Below are 25,670 nucleotides of genomic sequence, written 5' to 3'. Positions count from 1 at the left end.
CTACTTGTTACAATCTCTTTTTTTATTTTTATTCCTATAACTATATTTCATAGCAAAGTCATTGAACAGCTTATTTAACTTGTCTTTCTAAGTGAAAATAAGATGCAATACTTTCACACCACACACTCTTGGGGGACGCATTTAAAATATTATCAATTATTATCCCAGTAATGACATAAAAGTTGTACTCTTGACAAGAGGATTTCAAAAACTTTCCTGTAAACACAAAGCAAAATTAGGAACAGCTAAACATACATCATCCTCCCCAGTCACTAATCTGTCTGCTTTGGTAGCAACAGCCCAGCAGCAGGAAGCTAGTTGATTTTTAATACATATGGCACTGCGGTCAAGGCTCTCTTCCCTGGCTTTATTTTAAATTCACAGACCTGCTGCATTGCCTTTCACTAAGGCAATTAAAAAATACTGGCACATTTAATATGATTTACATCCTCCCCTTTCCTGTTACATTAAACAGCACTGAAGGTTGTAAATGTCACTAGTAAAAAATGCCCACACACTTGTGAAGCTCCACATTGTTTATTTAGTTTAAAAACACCATGCCATCAGGTAAAATCAACATTTCGATCTACAAAAGAGTTTCATCAAGATATACTAAATATCACTAAAAATTCAATAGATCTTCAGTACTATGTACTGAACAGCAAAATGCACTTATCACTATTATAACACATTTTTTTTTTCTTTTTCAAAAATAAAAGATATATAAATGATGGGCACTGATGAAATGTTTCTGGTTTCTTTTTAATCGCTCGATCGTTCATCCTTGACCATGACACGCTTGAGTGACTATGACTGAAGCATATGCACATAATCACCTAATTAGAGACAGCTGATTGGACACTGGATACGGAGTGATTTCAGCTGTTGAATTGCAAGCTTGAATAAAATCAATAAAAAGAAAATCATAGATAAACAGCAATATGCCACGTCTGTCAAGAGAACAGCGCCTTCGTGCAAGCATATTGGAGGCTGGACCAGGGCAGCGTACTGTGGCTCACCGTTTTGGGTGCTCACAGCCAGAAATTGCAAACCTGACGAGACTGTATAACCAGACACACTCTGTCAATGACAGGCCACAAACTGGGATATGTGCGGCTTCTACAACTTGGAGAACACTGACCAGGCAGATGCTTATTCAGGCACTAAAGGAGGAATGGGCCAGGATTCCAAAGACAACATCCGAAACGTGGTGCAAAGCATGCGTTGCAGATGTACTGCTTGTACTGCTTTCTTTTCTGAGATCTTACGTCAACTTGTATATTCACAGGGCATGTATCAGTTCTAAGTGTTGGGTGATAATGATCAAATATTCCCAATACATTATCAGGATAACAGTACATCTAAATTAGTACCAAAATAGCATGTCAGAAACTGTGTTAATTTCAGGCTCTGAAGGAGATTTAATTACTAGCTTTGCTACAGAAAAATATATATTGGCCAGAAAATGTTCAGTGATTCATCAGGTTAATTATCAGGTCAAAATAGATATATAACTGGAAAAACAGATGAGTATTTCATCAGGGACAATATTTCATCAGTAAAAGTTTGTAAATATGTTATTCAGGAATCATTATCGTTTTTAAGTTGGTTCAACGATCTGTGCAGAACTTCACATGTACAGTTTAACATATACCAAAGTCTGTACAATTTCTGAGCCATTCAAAAGTTGTGCTTGAATGGTTCTAAATAGATATTGTTATTGGATACTAATATAGCAAGACACTCTGGTACATGTCATTTCTTCCTCAGAAATGGGATACATTGGGAAAACACACAGTGCTTTCTCTGAACCCTGTACTTACCTCACAAAACAACGTAAGCTTGTCATCTGGTAAAAGGCCATTTGTTTCATCAAGCAGAAAATCTCTTCTAATAAATTTTTTGAACCCCCAGTCTTTGCCCTGCACAAATCGATATGCTCTTTGGCTTTCTAAAAAAAATAAGAAGCAGACTTGGTTAGCTTTTCCATTATGTATTACTCTGTGCTTTCCAAGCAGTAATACATAACATGTATTAGGCTTTATGTTGGTGTTGAGTATAATGACATATTTACACGTAATGTCTTACCCATAGCTTTTGTTTCTTCTCTCTTGGCATTCAGCAAAGAGAACTTAAACTTTGCTCTTACTTCACTTTTTGGACAACTAACTAGCAATAAATATAATGATAAATAGTCTTTGCTCTCATCATCCAATCCCTTTGGGTTTACTCTCAGGCACCTGTAACAAAAACAACAGCAATACTTACGGAATGCTCTAGAAATGTAATTGGAAGAAACAATATTGGCTTATGCAAAGTATCACATTTGAGCTGCGAAGCAAAACTTGTTGGCACTTTGTTTACTTGAAATTGTAAAATGGCTTTAAAGAAATATTGAAACCTGATCTGAGAACACAATCATTTCAGGAGAACAGCATTTAGATAGACAGGATAAGAAGAAACAATATGCATGTCTTCTGACTTATGTATCTAAAAAATGATGTCTGCAACGGTACTGTACCTAACCTCATGCAGAAATCATAAAAAAAAAATTAAAAAAAACTTAAGACTTTGAAATTATTTTAAATACTCTTACCATTTCATTTTATCATTAGGCCCAGAAGAAAATGTTGAACTCTTTAGAACCTCCCCCATCTCCTCCCGACAAAAGCTGAAGTTGTTTATAGTCCACATATAAGAAAATTTGACTACTTTCACCTAGAAGAGAGCAAAATCATTATGTATATAATTATGAGCAATTGCATTGGTGAAATAAAGTATACTATGCTGCTTAAAACAATGCATTCATAGAATGAATCGAGTGGACTATCAACGGATAACATGCTTTAACACTTCTAGTTAAGAAAAAATAAGTGTTGTGCATGATGGCCTGCACGCAGTTGGATATAAATGACGTCTCGCTCTTCAGATTCACATTTAGAGTGGGGCACTTTGTACTGTATTGAGTTATTGATCCTGTAATTCCACACTCTCTTTTCTGCAATGTCTACTCAAACTCTCCTGATAAGAGTCAGTATTGTTATGGTGCTGCTTTCTATACATAATTCTAGATGGCAATTTAATCTATAGAAAAAAAAATATATATATATATATATATATATATATATATATATATATATATATATATATATATATATATATATATACTGTATGAATTTATTGTTTTCGGTTACTTTCCAAAATATTTTTTTCTGTCAAAATTATATATAGTAGTAACTTGACAGTATTTGCACAATTAAGTTGTACCTTCTTTCCTTTGCTGTCTTCCACAGTGAAATCCTTATGATCACTGGCACATTCTTCTGGGGTTTTGTGTGTAGGCATTTTTTTTCTACATTTCGTTTTAAATCCTACATATCTTAACTTTAAATCTCCTGAACAAGCCTCCATTCCTAATTGTAATGTTCTTTTAAATCTCACAAGCAGAGTCTACAATAGAAATGTAGGAATGTGCTGCCACTCAGTAGTTGGGGTTGTTTTAAATTACTCAGAACGAATCAATGATAGATACAAGTGAGGAAGCCAGGACATTACCCAACTACACTGGGAAAGGTTTTTTTTTTTTTTTTTTTTTATTTATTTAGTAGCAGGTTTTTATTTCTTGTTTTTTTAATGGGCAAGGGGTCGTGAATTGAGTAATAATTTCCACTATTTTTCAGTCATCTTTTTTTTTTTTTTTTTTTTTTTTTGTCTCAGGGGATTTTTTTATCTGATTTTAAATCGGCCAAAACCGAAAATCGGAAGTCCTAAATATACGGTTCCATGGCACCTAAATGCAATGTAACAAAGCATGATAAGCACTATGCACAAAGCACTGTAAAACACTTCTTTATACAGTGCAAGTGATTCAGATATCTTCACCTTTAGCATACTTGCAAGCAACAATTGTTTTGGAATGAGATATAAATAGCACCCTTCAATTCTGGGTACTTCAGGTACATCACGCACATGAGCTTGTTCTTATCAAAACACTTTCTTAGGATATCTTCCATTAGACTTGCTCTACAATGTTACCTGAAAAATAAGCCTACAAACTGTTGTCAACACGGATCCAACTTTCTCCTCTGAAGTTGATATCAGCCAGGAAATGGAGCTCACAACACAACTCACAACACAAAACAAGTCACTCTACAAACAGATCTTTAACAAGTGTAATATTTTCCAGAACAGCTGTGCAACACAAACAAAAAAAATGTGAAGAGAGAAAGAAAACTACAAGATGATAAACTTAGTACAGTAAAACCTGCCTACTCTGTAGACCACATGATGGTTCCTTGATTGATTGTTACAAACTGGTTTGACAATACCTGGAGGAACTATTCAGACACTAGTTTCATACCTGTGTGTAACACCAGCTTTCAGCCACAGGCCCACTGGACATCTCTCCAGGTGGGGGAGGGGTCGGCACCCTTGACATCGCCAGCTTGTCCACCTGACACGCTGGGGTGATGCCCTTTAAATTTCAGAAGTTGACCTATAAAAGCAAGAAAAATCCTTATGACAACTTTGATCATTGCTCTTGAATTTTAGCTTTACAAATTACTTTTCATTAGGTTATGTTTGATTTCATAAACCTTTAAACAGTGAACTTTAACATACTACAGTAGGAATATTTGTAACCAATAAGAAAACCTACTATGATGGCCCTTCCGGTACTTTTCTAGAAAAATGTTATCATCCCAATCTGAATGTGCACAAATCTAATAAAATATGAAAACTGGTTCACTGTCAACAACTTTTAAATGTAAGCTCCTACCCTACATGATAAACTAGTAACCATTATCTTAGTATGTCAAGCTACAGTATTAGCGTTGTTTAAGTGTTTTGCTTAGATTGGTCCCTAATTCATTGCTATACCACAATCAGAGAAATTGGATCAGGTGTCTCATTCCAAGGGTTTGATGGTTTCATTGTTGAGATCACCAGTTCATGGCAACAACAGAATGTTTGTAATGAATGTGTACTTTTCCAGATCAAGAAAAGGGAAATGTTGCAGGAATACAGTAGTCAAACAGCTAAAGGACTCTTGCCCTAATATACAAAGACTTTTGTGAATAGTTTACATACAATACTAGACTCAGAAACAAACAGGTTAAAAAATATATATATGATTAAGTTTCAAAACTGCTACCATTTTTCACAGACCTTTCTAAAATAAACTGAGAGCAGTTCCATTTACAGTGCATGAACTAAGATTGAACTTTGTTACCTTAATAGTTTCTAGCTCATTTGGTGGCTACATTAAAGCGGTCAATTGCTACAGTCACGTGTTATATGAATTACTACAATCACACATTGCTGTGCAAGTATTTGAAAACCTTGAGCTATCATTGACTTAAAATGTCATTTGCAAATTGCCCATGTGGCAATCATGCCTACAGTAACTCTTGGGTCACAAACTGAAAGTACTCATGAACACATACCATTGTTTTCTATAGTTTTTAATGTGCACTAGTAAGGTGTTGATTTTTATCAACCTTTTCCCCACCAGGTTTTTTGTTAGCATTTTACAGCACCTAGGACTGCATCTGCCACTTATTTTTAGGGGTAAACAAGACTCAGTAACCAGGGACAGGTGGTTGATCTCGATGAGCCCTTCCCTGGTATTGTAAAATATTATTTGTAGTGGGGTACAGGTTTATGCAATCAATCCTTCGATTGGTTCCCTACATTATCACCCCATGTTGTCATTCTCTGCTGTTCCAATAGCCTTGCTATTGTACTGCTTCCTTTACCACTTTTCCACTGGCATAAAGCCTGCATTGTCTGCATTTTCCAGACCTCTTCGCGAACCTTTACCTTCACAACAAACATGAATCTGGCTCCAGGCTGAACCAGGTTATTGTGAAAATGGGGATTCAAATGTTTAAAAAATAGCATGTTCTATTACTTACCTATACAGTACATACTGGGTAAAGTAATGGGCTTGTAATAAACTCAGTAAGTTCTCTGGTAACCCTTTAAAACTACCAAACATGCTGGGAACAGATGATCCATTGAGGCTTAAGTTAAAAGGACTGCAGCCAGGAAACAGTACTCACACTTTAATAATGTTTTTGTGGTCCTCAGTAACTGGTCATCAAGGACAACATTTTTCTTATTGGTTAGTGAAAGAAAAACAAAATGACACCCCATGTTGTATATTATTCTCTATTAATCCCATGCGACTTCTGAAATCAGTTAAAACTCTATAGACAAATATGAATAAACAATGGAAATGCTGTAAATAACTATTTTTAAGATGCTCTGTAAACTGTATGTTTTGAACTTAATATACATTTTAGAACCAGAAATGACAACCTATTCAAGATGTTCAACATTTGGAAAAGAAACCATTTAGAAAAAAGGTAGGCAAAGTTCAATTAAGAGTTGGTGCTTCAAATGACGGTATACAACCAACCTCCATAATGATCGCTAATAATAACAATAACAACAATATTCAAGTAAGCCCATTTTCACCAATATTTAACTAGGCACATTTTTGTAAATCTAAAGCAGTTTTATTGCCAAAATAAGAGTATTTGTATTCTTGGTTTGCTTGTCTAAGTTAGCTGTATATTTGCAGAATATGTGATTAAACATGAAACTTAAACATGTGTGCTCAAGACTGTACTTCATGTTAATTAGCCAAGGGTACAAACATGTCTTTATGTATCCAATTTATTTTTCTAGATCAATATAAAAGTATATTATGTACTGCTTAGTAAAACATGTGAAATAGTGTAATGCCCAATTGATGATGATGACTATTATTATTATATACCAATATTTTTTTCTTGAAATGGCAGGTTGTTTACACATTTACAAAAAAAATAAATAAACATGGCAGCCTTAATTAATACCCACAGGTGCAATGTAATATGTATTGTACTGCTGGCAGGTTTGCAAATCAGCAAGCTAAAAGAACCATGAATGACCTAGCCACAAATGCTGCTTGCAGATTACTATTATCAGAATACTAAAATTAGGCCGGTTACTGAGCCACTTTATTTATTTTTTTACTTCTTTCATGTCATGAAATGTTTTATGTTTTTAATGGTTTAAACATTTACTACTGTAAAATGTCATCTATAGCTACAGGGTACTTACACTGAGAATACCCATCCCCTACACTTTTGAAGAATAAAAGTGTCACAGATCTTCTCATCTTTATGAATCATGGTACTTGAAGTGTATTAGAGACCTGGTCAAGGTGGTGATGATTCAGAATACAAGCCATACTAATGGGGGATTTCAACTTCCCCCAGATAAAATGGGAAAACCCGGTGGGTAGCACGAAGGATGAAATAGAAATGGTGGAAATGACAAATGACTGCTTCCTAACACAATTTGTCAAGGCACCCACTAGAGGGGAGGCATGCCTTGATTTAGTCTTTTCAAATAACGAAGATAGAATAACTAAAACAGAGGTCAGAGAACCACTGGCAAACTCAGACCACAACATGGTCTCATTTGAAGTGTTTTTTAAAACCCCAAAAGTAATGACTAAAGCTAAGGTTTACAATTTTAGAAAAGCAAACTATGAAGGTATGAAACAGAGACTAACAGAAGTAGACTGGAGTAAAATAGAGAAAACACCCACAGAAGGAGGATGGTTGTTCTTCAAAAATGTAGTACTAGAGGCGCAAAACAATTACATCCCTAAAGTAGACAAATCTAAATGTAAAACTAAATTGCCAAAAAGGCACTTTACAGAGCATTAAAAAAGGACCAAAAAGAAAGTACGCAGAAAGAGTACACAGAACTGCAAACGCAAGTCAAAAAGGAAGTTAGAAAGGCCAAGAGAGAAATAGAAATGAACATTGCTAAGGGAGCTAAAACCAATTCCAAAATGTTTTTCCAATATTACAACAGCAAGCGAACATTCAAAGAGGAGATTAAATGTTTAAGAGATACAAATGGCAAAATTGTAGATGAAGAAAAAAAATAGCAAATATATTAAATGATTACTTTTCACAAGTTTTTACAAAGGAAGATACTGACAACATGCCCCACATGTCATCCAGTTCCTATCCAGTTTTAAATAACTTTAGCATAACTGAGGCAGAAGTGTTAAAGGGACTAGGAGCTCTTAAAATAAACAAATCCCCTGGGCCGGATGAGATCCTCCCAGTAGTACTCAAAGAAATGAAAGAAGTAATTTACAAACCGCTAACCAAGATCATGCAGCAGTCTCTTGACACAGGGGTGGTACCGACAGACTGGAAAATTGCAAACGTAATACTGATCCACAAAAAGGGAAACAAAACTGAACCAGGTAACTACAGACCAGTAAGCCTGACTTCTATTATATGCAAACTTATGGAAACTATAATAAGATCCAAAATGGAAAATTACCTATATGGTAACAGGGTCCTGGGAGACAGTCAACATGGTTTTAGGAAAGGGAGATCGTGTCTAACTAACTTGCTTGATTTTTTTGAGGATGCAACATCGATAATGGATAATTGCAAAGCATATGACATGGTTTATTTAGATTTCCAGAAAGCTTTTGACAAAGTCCCGCACAAAAGATTAATTCTCAAACTGAACGCAGTTGGGATTCAAGGAAACACATGTACATGGATTAGGGAGTGGTTAACATGTAGAAAACAGAAAGTACTGATTAGAGGAAAAACCTCAGAATGGAGTGTGGTAACCAGTGGTGTACCGCAGGGATCAGTATTAGGTCCTCTGCTATTCCTAATCTACATTAATGGTTTAGATTCTGGTATAGTAAGCAAACTTGTTAAATTTGCAGACGACACAAAAGTAGGAAGAGTGGCAAACACTGTTGCAGCAGCAAAGGTCATTCAAAATGATCTAGACAAGATTCAGAACTGGGCAGACACATGGCAAATGACATTTAATAGAGAAAAGTGTAAGGTACTGCACGCAGGAAATAAAAATGTACATTATAAATATCATATGGGAGATACTGAAATTGGAGAAGGAATCTATGAAAAAGACCTAGGAGTTTTTGTTGACTCAGAAATGTCTTCATCTAGGCAATGTGGGGAAGCTATAAAAAAGGCTAACAAGATGCTCGGATACATTGTGAAAAGTGTTGAATTTAAATCAAGGGAAGTAATGTTAAAACTGTACAATGCACTAGTAAGACCTCATCTTGAATATTGTGTGCAGTTCTGGTCACCTCGCTATAAAAAAGATATTGCTGCTCTAGAAAGAGTGCAAAGAAGAGCGACCAGAATTACTCCGGGCTTAAAAGGCATGTCATATGCAGACAGGCTAAAAGAATTGAATCTGTTCAGTCTTGAACAAAGAAGACTACGTGGCGACCTAATTCAAGCATTCAAAATTCTAAAAGGTATTGACAGTGTCGACCCAAGGGACTTTTTCAGCCTGAAAAAAGAAACAAGGACCAGGGGTCACAAATGGAGATTAGACAAAGGGGCATTCAGAACAGAAAATAGGAGGCACTTTTTTACACAGAGAATTGTGAGGGTCTGGAATCAACTCCCCAGTAATGTTGTTGAAGCTGACATCATGGGATCCTTCAAGAAGCTGCTTGATGAGATTTTGGGATCAATAAGCTACTAACAACCAAACGAGCAAGATGCACCGAATGGCCTCCTCTCGTTTGTAAACTTTATGTTCTTATGTTCTCATACAACACTGTTACAGTAATACAACAGAGTTAAATAAGCTTAATTAAGGCTTTATTTCCTTTATTTCCTATTTTTAAGGAATTACGTTGTGGTAGCAACAACAGTTACACACACACACACACACACACACTGAATGCCGGGTCATTTCAAATCGATACCAAGAAAGAAACACATTTTTCTATGAGAAAGGGGAAGACTTAGGACACACAATGTGTTTCCAATACCTGTAATTACATGACTGCTGTTTTGTTTCTCCAGTAGGTAGATATAAAAACTTTAAGTTTTGTATATCAGGGTTCTCACCAGGAATTTTTCACAGTGGTGGTAGGAGGAGCGGAGGGTGGAGGGGGGCAGTTGCCATAGTGTTATCGTTTGTTTTTATTCTTTCAAAAACAGCATAAATATTAGGTTTTCTAAACATTTATTTTTTTTAACTCACGACTTTTTTTTTTCCCAATCGTAGCCTACTGCATAGTAGTAGTTTCTGCATGTAAGTTGTGAGTGTATTATTTGTAGTTAAAATATAGGCTACTTACTGATTACTAAAAAAAGCCATACTAATAACATGCATCATCTCACATTTGAAATATTCTAATAAACTACTGTGATCATGTGATTGTGGAGTTTCGCTTTTGTTGTCGTTGTTCCGATATATATGGTTGCCATTAACCCTTTGCAGTCCTATGACGGACCAGGTCCGACATTACAATTTTCCCTTTCCTGTCCGATGTTACAAATCACATTTCAGAAATCAAGTTCACATGACTTACTAAAAGATAAAGTATGTATACTGCCACCTAACGTCGCTACAACATTCAAGTACAGCACAGTAAAAACAATAAATACATATAAAACACCTTACTTTTAATAATGCTGCTGTCAGTCAATGGGAAATTTGAGCTTGCCTGGTACTGCAAAGAAGGTCAGTGCGAGGCTCAATGGTCGAAAGTGAGAGTTAAGTCATCTTCAACCTGGAGCAGAGGCTGCAAGTTTGGAAAATCCAGCTTCGCAGAGGTACGTGGAAGCAAAAGTTAAAAGCACATTCACTGCAGCAGTAGAGAGCTGTGCAACTGAGCGTCAGCAATTTGTGAGAGAACAGGTGCCAAGAAGTTGCTTCAGTCTGTTGTCGCATGTTCTTCCATCACCTTTCTTCCATCACCCCGGAAAGATTGGTTGAACCAACTGAAGTGATGAACGGCTCATGAATCCAGACAAGTGAACTGCTATCTTCCTGGAAGTAGCCTAGTCGCTGAACTGTTGTTTCAGTCCGGTGATGTTCAACATCGAGGGCTTCAAGGTCATTGTAATCTGAAAACATGTCGAAATTTTCCTCCAAGTTGAGGCGTTTACAAAAGCTGTTACCTTGCCTGTAAGGAGCAGGATATTTGCGTCTTTGCCTTGTATTGACATGTTTAATGAGTTCAGATGGTCAAAAATATCAAAGTTAAAGGTTTTAACCTCCTCACGTATCTCATAAAGGCAAAGCACTCAGCTGATAGCCATCTTTGATATGAAGCTCTACTTGTGTGTGTGTGTGTTCATCTTTACTTTTTCCAAAACATTTGTTTTATTTCGTAGCAATATGGACATCTGTTAATATGGGGCATAACACATTATTTTAAAATAAAATACACTGCATAGTGGGATACTGTCATATTCATTTCCACTGTTCACTGCGCTGTTAGGAACTGTAACCAAACTCTTCTAATAGTGTGTGGACACATTAAGCCCGACTAAACATGAAATGACCATGAAGTGACGCGGATTAATTAAACTGTTTCCAAAGACTCAAGTGGGACCTATGATATAAGTGTCCACTGGACAAGTAACACGACGATCCTTAACATAACTATTTGATAAAAATAGTGTGTGTACGCATTACGCACTAAACACAAAAGTTCCTCAGTGTGGCCCCTTGAGCTGGATTAATCTTGGATTTTTTTTTTTTTTTTTTTTTTTTTTAAGAAAACCAAAAGCTGCGCAGTATCAGGTATGTCAGTCAAGAGCAATAGAAAACACAGAAAAATCTTTAGCCTTTTTACAGACCTGTTGAGAAATGTCCCAGGACCTGTCTTCAATGCGACAAGTTATTGTGTTTCTTGAAAGGCTGATGTTAGAAAACAGATCTTTCTTGCTGGGCATAAATTTTCAGCAAATTCACCAGTGGCGAACGGTTTACCGCTCTTGCAAATTAACTCTGCAATGCTGTAACTCACACGGATGACATTTTCCTGCAAGGACCTCTTGTAAGCTTGTTGGGCACATAACTTCTTGTTTAGTTTGCTGACTTTCTCTGTTTTGTGCGATTTGGAGTATGACGATGCATGTTTTGTTTCATAATCTTGTCTCACCATGTACTCCTTCATTACAGCAATGACTTCTTGGCATACTGGACAAACAGCTCTTTCTTTAACTGTGAAATTAATGACTTACTCCATTTGTCTTGAAATTGCCTCATTTTTGTACTCCTTCCTTTTTTTGACAATCCATTTTGAAACTACTGTATCTCTCTCTACCAACAATGCACATATGCATGATCTTCCTCACACTCTGAGAACACGTGATCATGGGGGGGGGGGGGGGGGGGGGGGGGGGGGGGGGGGGGGGGGGGGGGTCATTTAAATAACTCAAACAATGTGAAAAGTGGAAACTAAACAAACTGTATACTTGGGCGGGCCAAATCAAGTACAGCTTTGTGCCGCAGGCCAGTTTGGGAATTCCTGCTATAGACTAAACCTGCTTGTTTGAATTATATGCAAATATTCCCAGAGACAGAGATGTCCAGCAGCTGTCACAATCTATCCGTTCAGACACAGCGCAGTAAGCAGTAATAAGTGAAATAACAGTGTGAAAAACTACTACTAGACAATATGCTCCATGTAACTAAAAAACATATCTTGTGTAAATTAGTGTGTAGAAAAAAAGAATGCCATCACTTTTTGTCTTTTTGACATGTCAAATTCCACTCATAATCTAATTATGCCCACGTAAAGCTAGATGCTGTGTATGACAAGCCAAACATTTTTTTCAAACCTTAAAAAAGTCACTTTTGTAGCATCATTGAACATGCTTTACAGTGTCTGATTTCATATTTTACCAAACCTAAAAATATGATTATGTTAAGTGATACCTGCTGATCATTAAAGTACTGTACCATACAGAATAAAAGATGTATACAAAAATCAGCAATTCTCATGATTAAAATGATATGTAGCATGAAGCAGTAAGTGGTAAAGGTTTATCAGTATGCATATTTTGCAGAATTGTTGTTAAACCTTTTTTTGTACCAAAAACAAAAGCCGCGGTATTGCATTTTTACTAATGTATAAACCATTGCAGAAGTCGATTTTCATGGCAAAAATACATGGCAAATCGCAATGCTGAAAAAACAGTACATGACTGGAGACAAAACAAAGACATACTTAAATATGGCAAAAGATAAACTGAGTACTTTCAATGACTTTAATACATACCGTAACTTGTGTAACGCAACACTTGTAAAGTATATGTATGGTTATGGTTCTGATTAACAAAACAAATGTATTAGTACAGGTGGAAATGTACTGCAATTGTACTGCATCTTACACAATATGTTTTGTTTGCTGGTTATTAGAAGGTGCACAGTTTAGTTTATTATTTTGTTGCAAGCAGCACTGTTTAATATGCTTCTTTTATACTTAAATTAACACAACAAATTTGTAAAAGCCAATGCAGCTGGAACTATATTGTCAAAGTATGATTTTGGAAAGACATGTTCAGTAAAGCAAAGAAGATATGTTCTTGAAGTTTTTGGGTACTTGACAAGGTTACTTAGGCTACTACAGACGTGAAGTAACTTGATTTTACACTGTTAATTATTATTTTTTAAATCCATTCAAGTACCATTTGTTAGTGGTTTATAGTTACTACTGGAATTTACAGTACTGTAGTGGTATTGTTATATCTATATTTTGATATTTCACTTAAATGTACTTGAACCAATCATTTAGAATTTTTGAAAAACAAAAGTTTCTAGCAGTTTAACTAAAAACACTGTAAAAGTATTAATGGAATAAAATGTTGCAAACAAGCGTTATTTTGAAACTAAACCAGTGTATCTCTTTATGTATGGTGTTGAGCATGTAGGGGGAAAAAAAAAAAAAAAAATCAATCATAAAAATGTATTTCAAAACACAAAAGAGTGTTTTCCTAAAATTGACCTATACAATGATTTATATGGTGGTCAACACATCTCAGAGTAACTAAAGAAAACGTAGCTGTTTCCACAGGCAATACCTAAAATATATACACATCTGTCAGCGTTATGAAAATTTGCAGTATGTTTACTGATTGCATTGTAATATAGCCCTCAAATTTGACATATTGAAAACCTGAAAAAAAATGCTTTCAACATTTTTTTCAATAAAACCCAGCCTCATAACCCGACGAGGAGAATCATATTATATGTACTAGGGCTGTAACGAAGGGTACACTTTGACCTTCAAAGGTTCGGAACATATTACCGATGGAAGGTTCTAACCTTCAACAGTACTAATCTGCATAATCTAATGATGACGTCACCATAGCTAGTCGTTTATACTTGATTCAAAATCCTATTATTCTACAGGTAATACATGTAAATGGAATAAACATTCACATGTAGTTTAAAAATACTTAGGCCCTATATAGAACAGCAATCTTTTTTTTTTTTTTTTTTTTTTAATAATTTAATAAAAATAAAAACACGTTGTTTATGTACACGTAATTGATGCTTCTTGCGATATACACAGTAAGCCTGCACTGCAGCAGCACCTTATTGCGGCCAACTAAAAGAACCACAGCAGCAAAACAAAGCCTTATTTAAGTCACAGTTCCAAGCAGGCTATCAGTTACATTTACTACTTTAATACTACTGCTAATAAAATTAAAAATAATAACTTATGTGCAGCTTGTCAAATGATCCCAGAGATTGGTTATGCCTCCATGATACGAGTCGCTTACACTGTTAGCATTCAACTTTTTTTTTGGTCGTATGGACATTTAACAAAAAATAAATACAAAAAAAAAAAAAAAACCCACAAACAGCGGGCGGTTTTGCAGACACTTCTTTCAGTACAGCTTACGCTATACAACGCTTTGCTGATGAGATGGCGACGAATAAATTAGTTCAGTTTTCGAAATTAAAAATGATTAGTGTTAGTGTTTCTTAATTATTCTACCATAGCACTTCTCTTACAGTGTCTTGTACATATTTTACTGAAGAAATATAACATCTGAACAATTAATAAAAGAATAAACACGCTTATTTTAAAAAGGATTCGTCTCACTATGATTTACTGAGTTTTAACGTTGTTTAATGTCAGTAGTCCCAGGTGAAATAACACGGTAAAAAAAAAAAAAAAAAAAACAGTGAGGCTGTATATAATCTTACTTAGTATTACAAACTTGTGTAATTTGAGCTGAGATTGGTCAGGGAGGCACTTATATTAACATACACCAATACTGTAGCACTGTTTCTCTTTACGGTTCTCCAGTGGAAAGAAAACTGTGACACGGTCGAAATAATGCCAGTGCAGCACACTAATATCAGCAAACTAATTCATTTTTAGGAAAAATACGAAAACTGCAACACGTTTGTTTTTTTTTTTTTTTCATTTGGGACTGTGTTTGGCATTGATTACATGGAAATCGGAGTTCTAGTTCACTTTAAATATACTGTTTACGTGCAAGTAAAGGCTAGGGTTTGGCTTTTAAATATCTACCTGTTTTGAAATAAAATACACTTTTTTTGTCTTGCTGAAACAGTGTGTTTATAACCAGTTTATATTATTGTTAAATATACACATTTTGTATTAATAAATGTCCACAAAAATCATGTAGTAAAATGATATTATTTTAGCCTTGCGAAGTTGTAAGTACCTATATTATGAATTCTACCAGTGACAGGGTGCTGTCTGTATGTTACTCAGGCTTGCATTGGAAGCTGAAAAGATCACCTATATTATTTGTGTTTAGGGAAATCTGTGGCGAGTGTGGTGTTTAGGGGAGAGGGTTGTTGTACACAGTTAAGGTCAATATGTTTATTGTATTGTGTACAATAAAACAGTTTTACATTTTTCTTGAACATTCTTTGGTGTGACTTAAGTTTTTCCAGTGTGCCTAAAAAAATGTTATGTTAACGTTAGCCACACTGGTTAACTAAATGAAAGTCTTAAAATTAATGCTGTATACCTTGCTCCAGTGCCATACAGAGTTGCTAGTACATATAACGATTTGGTAGTGGATTTTAATTCAACAACTTTTGTTTTAGTAATATGCACTATACAAATCAAAAGATCAAATTTTGCATGCAAATGACATTTAATGTGCGACTTATAGTAATCACACTTTGTGAACCTGTTTCTGTTAACAAAGAGGAAAAATAAATAGACAAACATACAGTGCGTGAATGCCGCCTGATGAACCTTCGAAGGTTTAGAACTACTGGCTAGCGAACAAACCTACGATCACAGCCCTAGTATGAAATGTGCCATATTGTAACTCACCAAATTTCTGCCAACAACTGAAGTATCATGCTATGACTGCTCCAAAGGCCTCACCATCAACTCGGGTTTCAAGGGTGTAGGTTTAGGCTTAGGCTTGTAAAGCGCACAGGGTGGTTGCAGGCAATTGCTATTTATTAAATCACTGTGGCCTTTGTACATCCCATCCTACAAGAAAAACACCAGAAAGAGAAGGCTAACAATACAATTAATACCTAAAATAAAAAGACAAAACAAACATAAGCGCAGAATTCATAAAACATTCACCTTTTTAACCAATTTTTACAAAATGACTAGCTTAATTGATGTATAAAAAAAAGATCTCATGCCACTATGGAAAAAGGATGACTTTCAAAGAACATTAAACACACTTCAATTTCAAATGCAATATTATCATGCATCTTCTACCACTGCTGTTAATACAAAAAGAGAGCGACACTACATAATGACAACGTGGATTACAAATGTAGCGTACAACAACCATTACAAATACAAAACTAAACGCATTGTTGCAGTTTTATGCAAACTACTAAAATTACTTTTTAAATTTTGAACTGAAGATTGTATCATTTTTTATGCAAGTAAATACAAGTATTTACAAGCAGCATTAAGTAGCCCATTATATGTTTATGGGACAGAAAAATGGGTATACTTTAAAGAAATACTAACACAAATATAATCTTGTTGCACTTTCTCCAGCTTCTTTGCTGTTCGTCTGCAAATAATGGGCAGTTTAAAATGGTTTATTTTGCTAATTATAAATCAGTGCGGGCACATTCGGAGGATTACTAATAGTCACTGAGTATCTGAAAGTTTGAAAGCTAACCTAAAATGAACTGCGTATGTTCATAAATGTTCGCTGGCTACCTCTGATGAAGTGTAGAGTATACTTCTCGCACACGCTTTGCTGTGTCAGGCTCGCGAGCAAAGCAAGTGCAAGAGAAAGTGCACTCTCAACTTAATTAAAGTTAAACCACTGTACACTTATAAACAGTAGAAATCATTCAATCTAAAAAATAAAAAAGACAAATATTATTATTAACAGACAATGTTTGTCATTGACATCCTAAGTGCAAAATTAGAAGCACTGCTGGCAATAGTTTCCAGTGCCAGGGGACAATGGATTTTTATAAAGAGCATGTGATGGTCTGTAACCAGTATCTGCAGGAAACAGTAATGCATCTTGCTCATGTTCCACTTAATTTTTCAATAAACTGTACACCTACATTTCTATGGGTTTTGGTGTTTTTTTGGCCAGTATTCCTTTTCCTGAAGCTACATGACAATAAGTACAATTTAACATAAGCTTAGAAACAACATTATATAGGGATGTTGTAAACACCTGTACATCTCTCAGATGACACCACGATGGTAATGTACAATTTCCAACATCTTTACATTGTATGTCAATTAGTAATAATGTAGGCTATACTTTAGTTGACAACATCTTAATAATAACTTACAAAGTTTAATCTCTTGCCTCCTTCAGCCTAGCAGGGGTGATTTTAGGTTATATAAATGGTACAGGAATTATTTTATACAAATGGGTCTGCTCTGCTTGTTCGGAGCTCAACATGGGTAAAGCTGTAGGTCCTTATTAGACAAACTGTACTGATATGGTGGGCTGTAACACAGAATTGGCATCACACAGTGAGGCACAGTTTATGCACTGTAGTCGTTGTTTACATGTACAGTAAACGCAAACGAATTTGAAAGGAACTACTGTATACTTCTAAAGCAACAAATAATCTCTACAACAAAACCTCTGCAATTTGTGGTAAAGTGGTTTAAGCATCACCCTGTGAAAGCCAAAAAATGGTCAAATGGGATTTAAAGTACAGCAGGTAGAATTAAATGAGTGCTCCCACATTTGTGTGGAGCAGACTGCTGTTTTAAAGCTCCCTCTCCTTTCATTTTCACAATGCATGCACCATTCAAAACAACCTCTCTCTCCAGAATGAAATCATTTAAAAAATCTGTTCATAGCATCCGAGACATTTTATTCCTACAGCAGCATGCTGGTTGGCGTACTGGATGCTATGACTAAGTGAAATGAACAGAATATCCAGGATACAGTAGTTACAGCACATCACAATTGTAAACAAGTATTTTGGGAAAAAGTAAATGTGAACACAAACACAAGTAGGGCTTGAAGTTTACAGGTTTTATTTTTAATCAGGTGACGTCCCTTTAAGCAAATTGAGCAGATTCTGTTTTCATAATTAGGCCTAAACTCAGGAAAAAAAAGCTGTTAATAACAAAACAATCTTTGTTTTTACCTTCATATATTGTCTGAGCCTAATTCTGGTCCCCATAACTACGTGAATTGTTCCCCGATCCTACTTTTAACTCGCATTTCATTTTTGCAGTTGGTTACTTTAGCATTGTGCTTCTGTTATTTTCCCCACTAGTTTAACAGAGATGTCCTGACAGATTATTTTTTTAAGCATAAAAATGAACAGTTGACTACCAATTGTGGAGTGCACACTGAGGTGGTCTCGAGCATGGTTCTCGAATACAGTATTAAACGCTGCATAGTGACGCACACCATACTTAGTAATTTTAAGCCGGTTTAAAGGCATAATGTGGGTACGGCCCAAATCACTCCCCCTTAGCAACCCCACAAGCTGCACACTTTGCCTATCACTGGACTGCCATGTAAATGTGTAGTGCTTTAATACTCAAATATGTTTTAAATATGTTTTTTTTCACTGGCAATTCACACTCCTGGAGAAGTATCAAATCTGGTAGCAAAAGCTGGATTTCCATGACCAAGAACCTGCCATGCAATAACATAATTGCCATTTCAATCTTTCCTTTGGAATACCTAAAAGGGATATTGAATAAGCACATTCAAACTATTTGCAAATAAAACAAGGTTCACGTATGCCACATCATTTAGTGGCATAAAATGTTATAAGTTTATATTCATCCTTCCCATACTGGAGGAAAGGTTTCGTTCACAACATTTCATGCCTGCAATGAGTACCTAATGTAAACCATGGTATTCAATATACCAATGTGTTTGAACTGCTGTGGCCTATGTGTTTGATTTGTCAATAACATCGACAGTAGCAGTGTGCACAATTCAGATCAAAAGGATTTCATTTTTATAACAAGATCACACAACACAGCACACATACTGTAGTAGCTTTGTCATACAGGAACTATATTTCTACAGTAATGGACAGCAACCAAAAACAAATCAGTGTATAAAGTTATTTAAAAATAAAATCTCCTTGTGTTTGCTAATAGCTACAGCAAATCAACACGCTGTCTATTGAGTCAAAACATAATTAATTATTCAATGAAGTTCGTGGTTCGTTTTGTGGTTCACACTGTTCAGTACTGTACAACTTGAAGGTGTATTTTCGTATGTGATTTTACATAGTTGTTAATTATTATTATTATTATTATTATTATTATTATTATGATTAATAATAATAATAAATAATAATAAGTTGAAATATTTTCTAAACAAATCCTATTTTATTAATTATTTAGGAGCCAAATGTACCTGTAGACTTCTACTTTTCGCGTCTGTAGAACACTAAGTTACAATATATGGTGACTGCAGCACATAATTTAGTTTTGTAATACTATTAAACATAACAACCATCCTATCATTGTTTGTGTTCATGATGTGCGAATCTCCCGGCGCATTAAAATGCTGCAGTGTAAATCAGTACACCTGTAACACACTGCTTGGAAATGCGTGACATATAAGTTTAAGTAGTTCTACTGTAACAATGTATTTCGCCACTACTAGCTATTCAAGCAGGAAACTGTTTTTATACTGTACTTCAACAGCAACCCCGACAAACAAGAAAACCAGATACGCAATGCTGCAGTTTAAACCCATATCAGTTAAAAACAATGACATATAGTTAAGCTGTAGTGTTGTTAAAAAGACTATCCGCCAGGTTAAACACGATTTAAAAAATAAATAAATAAACAAATAATTACAAATAAAACAGGACAGGGAGTTAACAATCCTTCCACAGCCGTCACGAACAAAACCCATACCACATATATCCGCATAATTTCTGATCGCATCCAAAGTACTGATTTAACATGTTTTCTAATCTAAGTATCGCCTCTACTGGACTGTGCATGTGAGCTTCGGCTGATTACCTGTTTGCCCAGATAATGTAGGTTCTGTATTAGGTTGTATGGGCTGTCTAGCTTATCGTGATGGGAAGCAAGAAGGGGGCTGGTTGTGGAGGGGTGGGGGGTCATTTTGCATGGCCTAAATCTCCCGGCCCAAACCCGCCACCAGTCCGAAACTAAGGCGCATTTCCGATTACAGTCAAAGGTTCTTGAAAGTACATACTACACAATAATATTTTAGTGCTGACATCTCTCCTGTCTGTAGTGGCCTGTGTCCAACAAACAACGCTCTTCTTTGTGTTTAGAGTCCTCACAGCACAAAAAAAAATTTAAATAAATAAAAAAATAAAAAAAAAAAAAAAAAAAAAAAAAAACGTACGAACCTTTCCTCCACTCTTCCACCAGGGACAGACCCCACACATTTGTTCTTTGTGACTCTCCTTGCCTTTGTGTTATTTAAATACTATGACGTGAAACTTTAAAGGAATTGTTGTTCTTTTATTTTTTCTCAGAACAGCTTTGTACCCATAGCGGCGGCAGCAGCTCTGCCTTGCTTTCCCTGAATTAAAGCGCATGCGCGGTGGTCAGGGGCGCCTACAAAAAACTTCCTGCTTGCATTGCAGCACGGGTGGAATACAAGCTCACGACAGCAAGTACATAATCTTCAACAAGAAGACAGACAGAAGAGCTTTCTGCTTCTCAGCACTGTTGGAAGTTAAGCTCACTGAACCATGTATTGTTAGCAGATCGTTGTATGTAATCATATTAATCTTTTTCGGGGATACAGATACAACCGGGAGCACTTGCAGTAGAACACAACAGGCCAACACATCTCAGTCATTTGCGATTGATTCTTAGTTTAGTTGACATACATGTATTAATAACTGATTTATAACTAAACATCAAAGTTTTTTTTTTTGTCTTTAATGTTTTAGGTAGTATTACGGAAACTCATTAGCGCCATAAAGAAAAAAAAATGTATTGCCTTATTACGAGATCATACTGCGTTATTTCTCAATAATGATTGCGTTTATTACGAGATAGTTTTCATCAGCGATAAATGTCATGGTGTAGCAGAAATGAAATGCAGCTAGCAGGGAGAAACTAAAGTATCTACACTGTAGTTCCCTCAATGTGCAGCAATGCGTTTGCAATGGTGTCACTTTGTGCAAGTCAGATCAGAAGGCCTGGTTTTGAAAAAAAAACAACATTCAGAGTTTTCTATAACGTATAGTCCTTTTTGAAAAACAATTCATTGTCTTAACATAATGTTCCACAACCTGTAACATGCCTTTGAGCCAAGTTTTCTGCACCCGTGCCATCTAATTAGTTAGCCTACTGTACAAGCCTCAGCTTGTACCTGTCATTTAGTCTGGACCCTGATGCTTCCATTTTTGCATCAAGCTCATGCCATATCATGTTTCCCCCGTACAAATTAAGCTTCACATTTACAGAACTAAGCAACCAAAATGTTAAATTGCTTATGATTAGTTATTTACGTTAAACATATTATAATATTACAGATTTCATATGAGCAGAGACATTCACTGTGTTTACATGCAAGACCTATTCGGAATACTTGAGTATTCCAAATAAGCTGTTTGCATGCAAGTTAAATTTAATATCCTCTATTATCCTAGCATTACTGTATTTGACCAAAATAGTTGGTTAGCAACCAGTATTCACACCAAAGACAGCATGAATGTTTGTCGAGTATTAAATGTTTCTCCCTCTTCAAGGTCATATTTTTGTGAACTATAACATGTCATCAAGCCTTTGAATTATCCCATATTTATTTTATTTTTTAGAAGCTGCAACAGATTGATGGAAAAGAAATCGACTTTTGGGAGATCCACTCCTCGAGGTGTACATAAAGGGATTCTCTCATTCTCTACAAGTGACAATACCAGTGGTGCCACTGCAAGGCTAAAAAAGAATGATGCCCTTGGGGCCAGATGTGCATGGCGCTATAGTAATGTGAATTCCTTGTGTGTGTTATTGAACCTTAAGGAGGAATAATTTATTTATTATATATATATATATATATATATATATATATATATATATATATATATATATATATATACACACAAACACACACAGTAGATTAGTCTCTTTGTTTATTTTACATAATTTAACTGTTTACTAAATTTGAGTCTATATGTTGTATACAATGCTAATTGGTTTAATTAATTGAATAATGATTGACCTGTACATCTCCTTGGATAAAAGCTTCAGCAAAATTACTACAATTACTAATATATGTAATAATTTAAGCTCTGCAGAGGAATCTGATACAGCAAATCAAGCTGCCCCATAAATGCAAGTTCTTTCAGGAACTTGACCCACAAGTACTTCGACCTGTTCTTCTTGGGTACCAGCTTTCCTTCCATACAAAGCATCGAATACATCTTGTAGATTTTCTTTTTAAGTCTTGAATTGTTATGTAGAAGGCCTTTTTTCAGATCTTTACAGTTGTGTCATTATATAATTGCAGATGTAGATAAATACAGAAAAGGTAACACATTTTTTTTTTAAGTCCAAGAGTTTAAAAATACGTAGGTTAGGCTACAATAAATAAGGAGGGTGAGAAGGGGTTTCTTTTAATTTAATATACTATTCCCATAAAAAGTTTGTTTGCAATGAAAGTTAGATAGATTGCTGTGGTCACACAAAATTGTTCTGGTGAACATATGTGTTAAAGCTGAACCCATTTGAGGAACATTGCAGCATAATTTAAAAACAATACTGTTAATGCTTAATAGCAAGATTTTCGTTGCAGTTCTCTTGCACAAAATGTGCATGATTATATCTCTACATGGGTATGACCGAAGCAGCGATAATAAGTCTTCTGATAACAGCACTCCAAAAACGTACAAACAGACAAGAATTAAGATCCACATTTAGTTTTCGGAAGCTTTGAGGCATAAAGAAATAGATTATGTTGCTCAGCTTTTACTGGTAGACAACCCTTGTGTATTGTATCAGCAGCTATATATTCATTCCAGATTAATTAGATGTGTTTTCAGCAGCTGAAGAACAAATCTGCAAACCTTTATAAAAGGAGCCCTAATTAGAGGTACACTACGTGTCTCAAGAGCAACCATTTGGCATTTTATGCAGAATATCCTTCTTGTGCAAAGTTCAGTGACACATGTACTCACAATTTGGTATTTCCTATGACTAGTTCACCACTAACATCTGATTCCCACATGTGACATTTAAATGAGAATTATTGATGAAAATGAATGTTGTGGATGTTGTTTTCCCTAAATCTTTGTATAATGAGAATAAGGATAAATGTACTGATATTTTGACAAATCTGTAAAATCCTGTAAATTATTAGCCTGTGTCAACATTTAGCCCTGTTTTCAGTCACTGTCTTTCTTTTTCTAAATCTGCCAAAAAAAAAAAAAAAAGTGAAACAATCCTTTAAAATGACACACATGGTGGTTCCTGATAACAGTTATTTATTTCCCAGCCTTTGTCTAAAAATAAAGCAAATTTGGTCTCTAATCTGTTAGGATTAGTCTTTTAGGAAAAAAAAAAAAAAAAAAAAAGTGTATATACTGAGCGCTTTGAAAAAAGTGGAAACCCTTTTCAAATCTATTCACATATTTTCATAGACATAACCTCTGCAGACATAAAACATGTGCACAGGATTTTCAAATTCTCAAGATCAAATTAATCAGAGTTGACAAACTAGATTTAAAATAGTGTTAGCAATGATACATTTACAGTGCAGACTTCTCAAGAAAACAACCAAACACTCTTCAAAAGCTTAGTGTCACAGGGTACTATAAACACGCAGACCACCAACATTGCACAGAGGAGATACCTACAACTTTGAAAGCCAAATGAACATTCAAACTACTGACTACTCTGAGACAAAGAGAAGAGTTCTGCAGTTACTTTGTTATTAAATTCAATTAAGCAAATTATCTTTTACATCTGTCTTATCTATTTAAAAAAATCAGTATGAATGTCTTCATTCAAACCATGCAATCGCACACAAGATTGGAATAAAAACAATGTATAAAAGGCTCTAATTGCATTTACCACTTATTCTTTCTTTCATTCAGTCATGCATGAATATTTAGCTGATTAGGTGGTCAGATTTCTGCATACATGTATTGCTGCATCTGGTACTAATTGCTCATTTGCTCAATACTAACACAATTTTTTTTTTAAATGATTTTATTTCCATGTGGATAAAAAGTTATATGAAAACATGGATATAGTTAAAATACAATTCAAACAATTACCATAAAAACCAGTGTATAAGCCCCCCCACACACATTTTTTTTTTTTTTTGAGACAGTGATTTCAGGAAAAAGCCTATAGGTCACACCAGTGTATAAGTCACTCCCCCCTTTTTAGGACCCCCTAAAATACCTAGAAAATAGATATATATATATATATATATATATATATATATATATATATATATATATATATATATATATATTTGTCACTTTGAAACGAAACTGAAATAAATGTTTTCTGTCTGCAGGTGTGGGGATCAAGGCAGAAGCAGATGCACAGAGGGGAATTGGACACAAACTCAATACCTAGCGTTTCTCAGACCAACACAAAAGAGCCAGGTGAATTTGCAGTAGCAGCTCTAGAGCAAAAGCATGGACTTCTATCAGCTTTACCTCCTATATACTATCAAGGTCAGTTTCTTTCAAATTTTCACTGTTTCTCTTTCACTAAAACTATGCTTGCGACTTTTAACATTTCTTAAATGAATAAACAGAAAGGTGTAATAGTCTCAGGATGGTGGAACACGGTGGAAACAAAGGTCTAGACAGAAAGCCAGTTTAGTCATGGTCTAATCAAAATAATACATGTACTGTTTAGCAATTAAAGTTGGTCAGTGAAGACCCCTTTTATGGTTACAGTACATTTATAGATGATTGACAGGGAATGCATTCTTATATCTCATGTTTGAGTGTCATCTAGTTGTAAATACGTCGATGCTGCTGTTTGATCTAAAACTTTCAGATGTTACTTTCAAAGGAAGCTTTTCATATAACCACACAAGCTGCCTCAAGAATAGCTGAACTCAAAATTATTGCAGCAATACTGGGCACCTAACACATTTCTGTGCTATAATTTGCTCATTATTAGCTTGGAGAAAAAAATAATATGACAGTTAAGAATTTGGAGTTAGTTCTCAGTTTACCACTGAAGGCCATCTAGTACCCAGTTACAGTACAACATTTGCAACCAACATACCAACCTGACAAACACATCTGGAACTGTTATTCATAAAGGTCTGTAGGAAAAAAAAAAACTACTACATTGAAACTGCTGGTTAACTGGAATAAATTGGTACAGTATCTAGTATACTGTCGCTTCCTTGTGAGTGCAGCCGGTCAGCAATAGAATGACATTGTTAGTGCTG

General features: G+C 35.3%; 1 protein-coding gene and 1 long non-coding RNA gene across 6 annotated transcripts in view; one reads left to right on the top strand and one right to left on the bottom strand.

The window, feature by feature from the left end:
• LOC121322316 (speckle-type POZ protein-like B) overlaps positions 1-20,824 on the bottom strand; it is a 26,991-nt gene extending 6,167 nt beyond the window's left edge. Inside the window, exons 1-6 of one of the 4 annotated variants that reach the window (XM_041262107.1) lie at positions 20,644-20,824; positions 16,154-16,318; positions 4,361-4,495; positions 2,597-2,718; positions 2,089-2,240; positions 1,824-1,951 (exon numbers count right to left, since the gene is read on the bottom strand). In XM_041262107.1, coding sequence (XP_041118041.1) covers positions 1,824-1,951; positions 2,089-2,240; positions 2,597-2,718; positions 4,361-4,438 — 480 coding nt within the window. In that variant the 5' untranslated portion in view covers positions 4,439-4,495; positions 16,154-16,318; positions 20,644-20,824. Of the gene's footprint in view, positions 1-1,823; positions 1,952-2,088; positions 2,241-2,596; positions 2,719-4,360; positions 4,496-10,491; positions 10,643-11,675; positions 12,090-16,153; positions 16,319-20,643 lie in introns of those variants that run through there. The other 3 variants (XM_041262109.1, XM_041262110.1, XM_041262111.1) reach the window with 3 other exon arrangements.
• A 42-nt stretch (positions 20,825-20,866) lies between these two features.
• The window catches only part of LOC121321469, a 31,770-nt gene continuing 26,966 nt past the window's right edge, over positions 20,867-25,670 (top strand). Inside the window, exons 1-3 of one of the 2 annotated variants that reach the window (XR_005950944.1) lie at positions 20,867-21,012; positions 22,069-22,124; positions 24,774-24,936. This is a non-coding gene — a long non-coding RNA (uncharacterized LOC121321469). Of the gene's footprint in view, positions 21,013-22,068; positions 22,238-24,773; positions 24,937-25,670 lie in introns of both variants that reach the window. The other variant, XR_005950945.1, reaches the window with a different exon arrangement.

Source organism: Polyodon spathula, chromosome 10 (genome assembly GCF_017654505.1).
Source record: "Polyodon spathula isolate WHYD16114869_AA chromosome 10, ASM1765450v1, whole genome shotgun sequence".
NCBI lineage: Eukaryota > Metazoa > Chordata > Actinopteri > Acipenseriformes > Polyodontidae > Polyodon > Polyodon spathula.
Note: the sequence above shows the minus strand (reverse complement) of the source record. Positions and strands in the feature narration are given on the sequence as shown.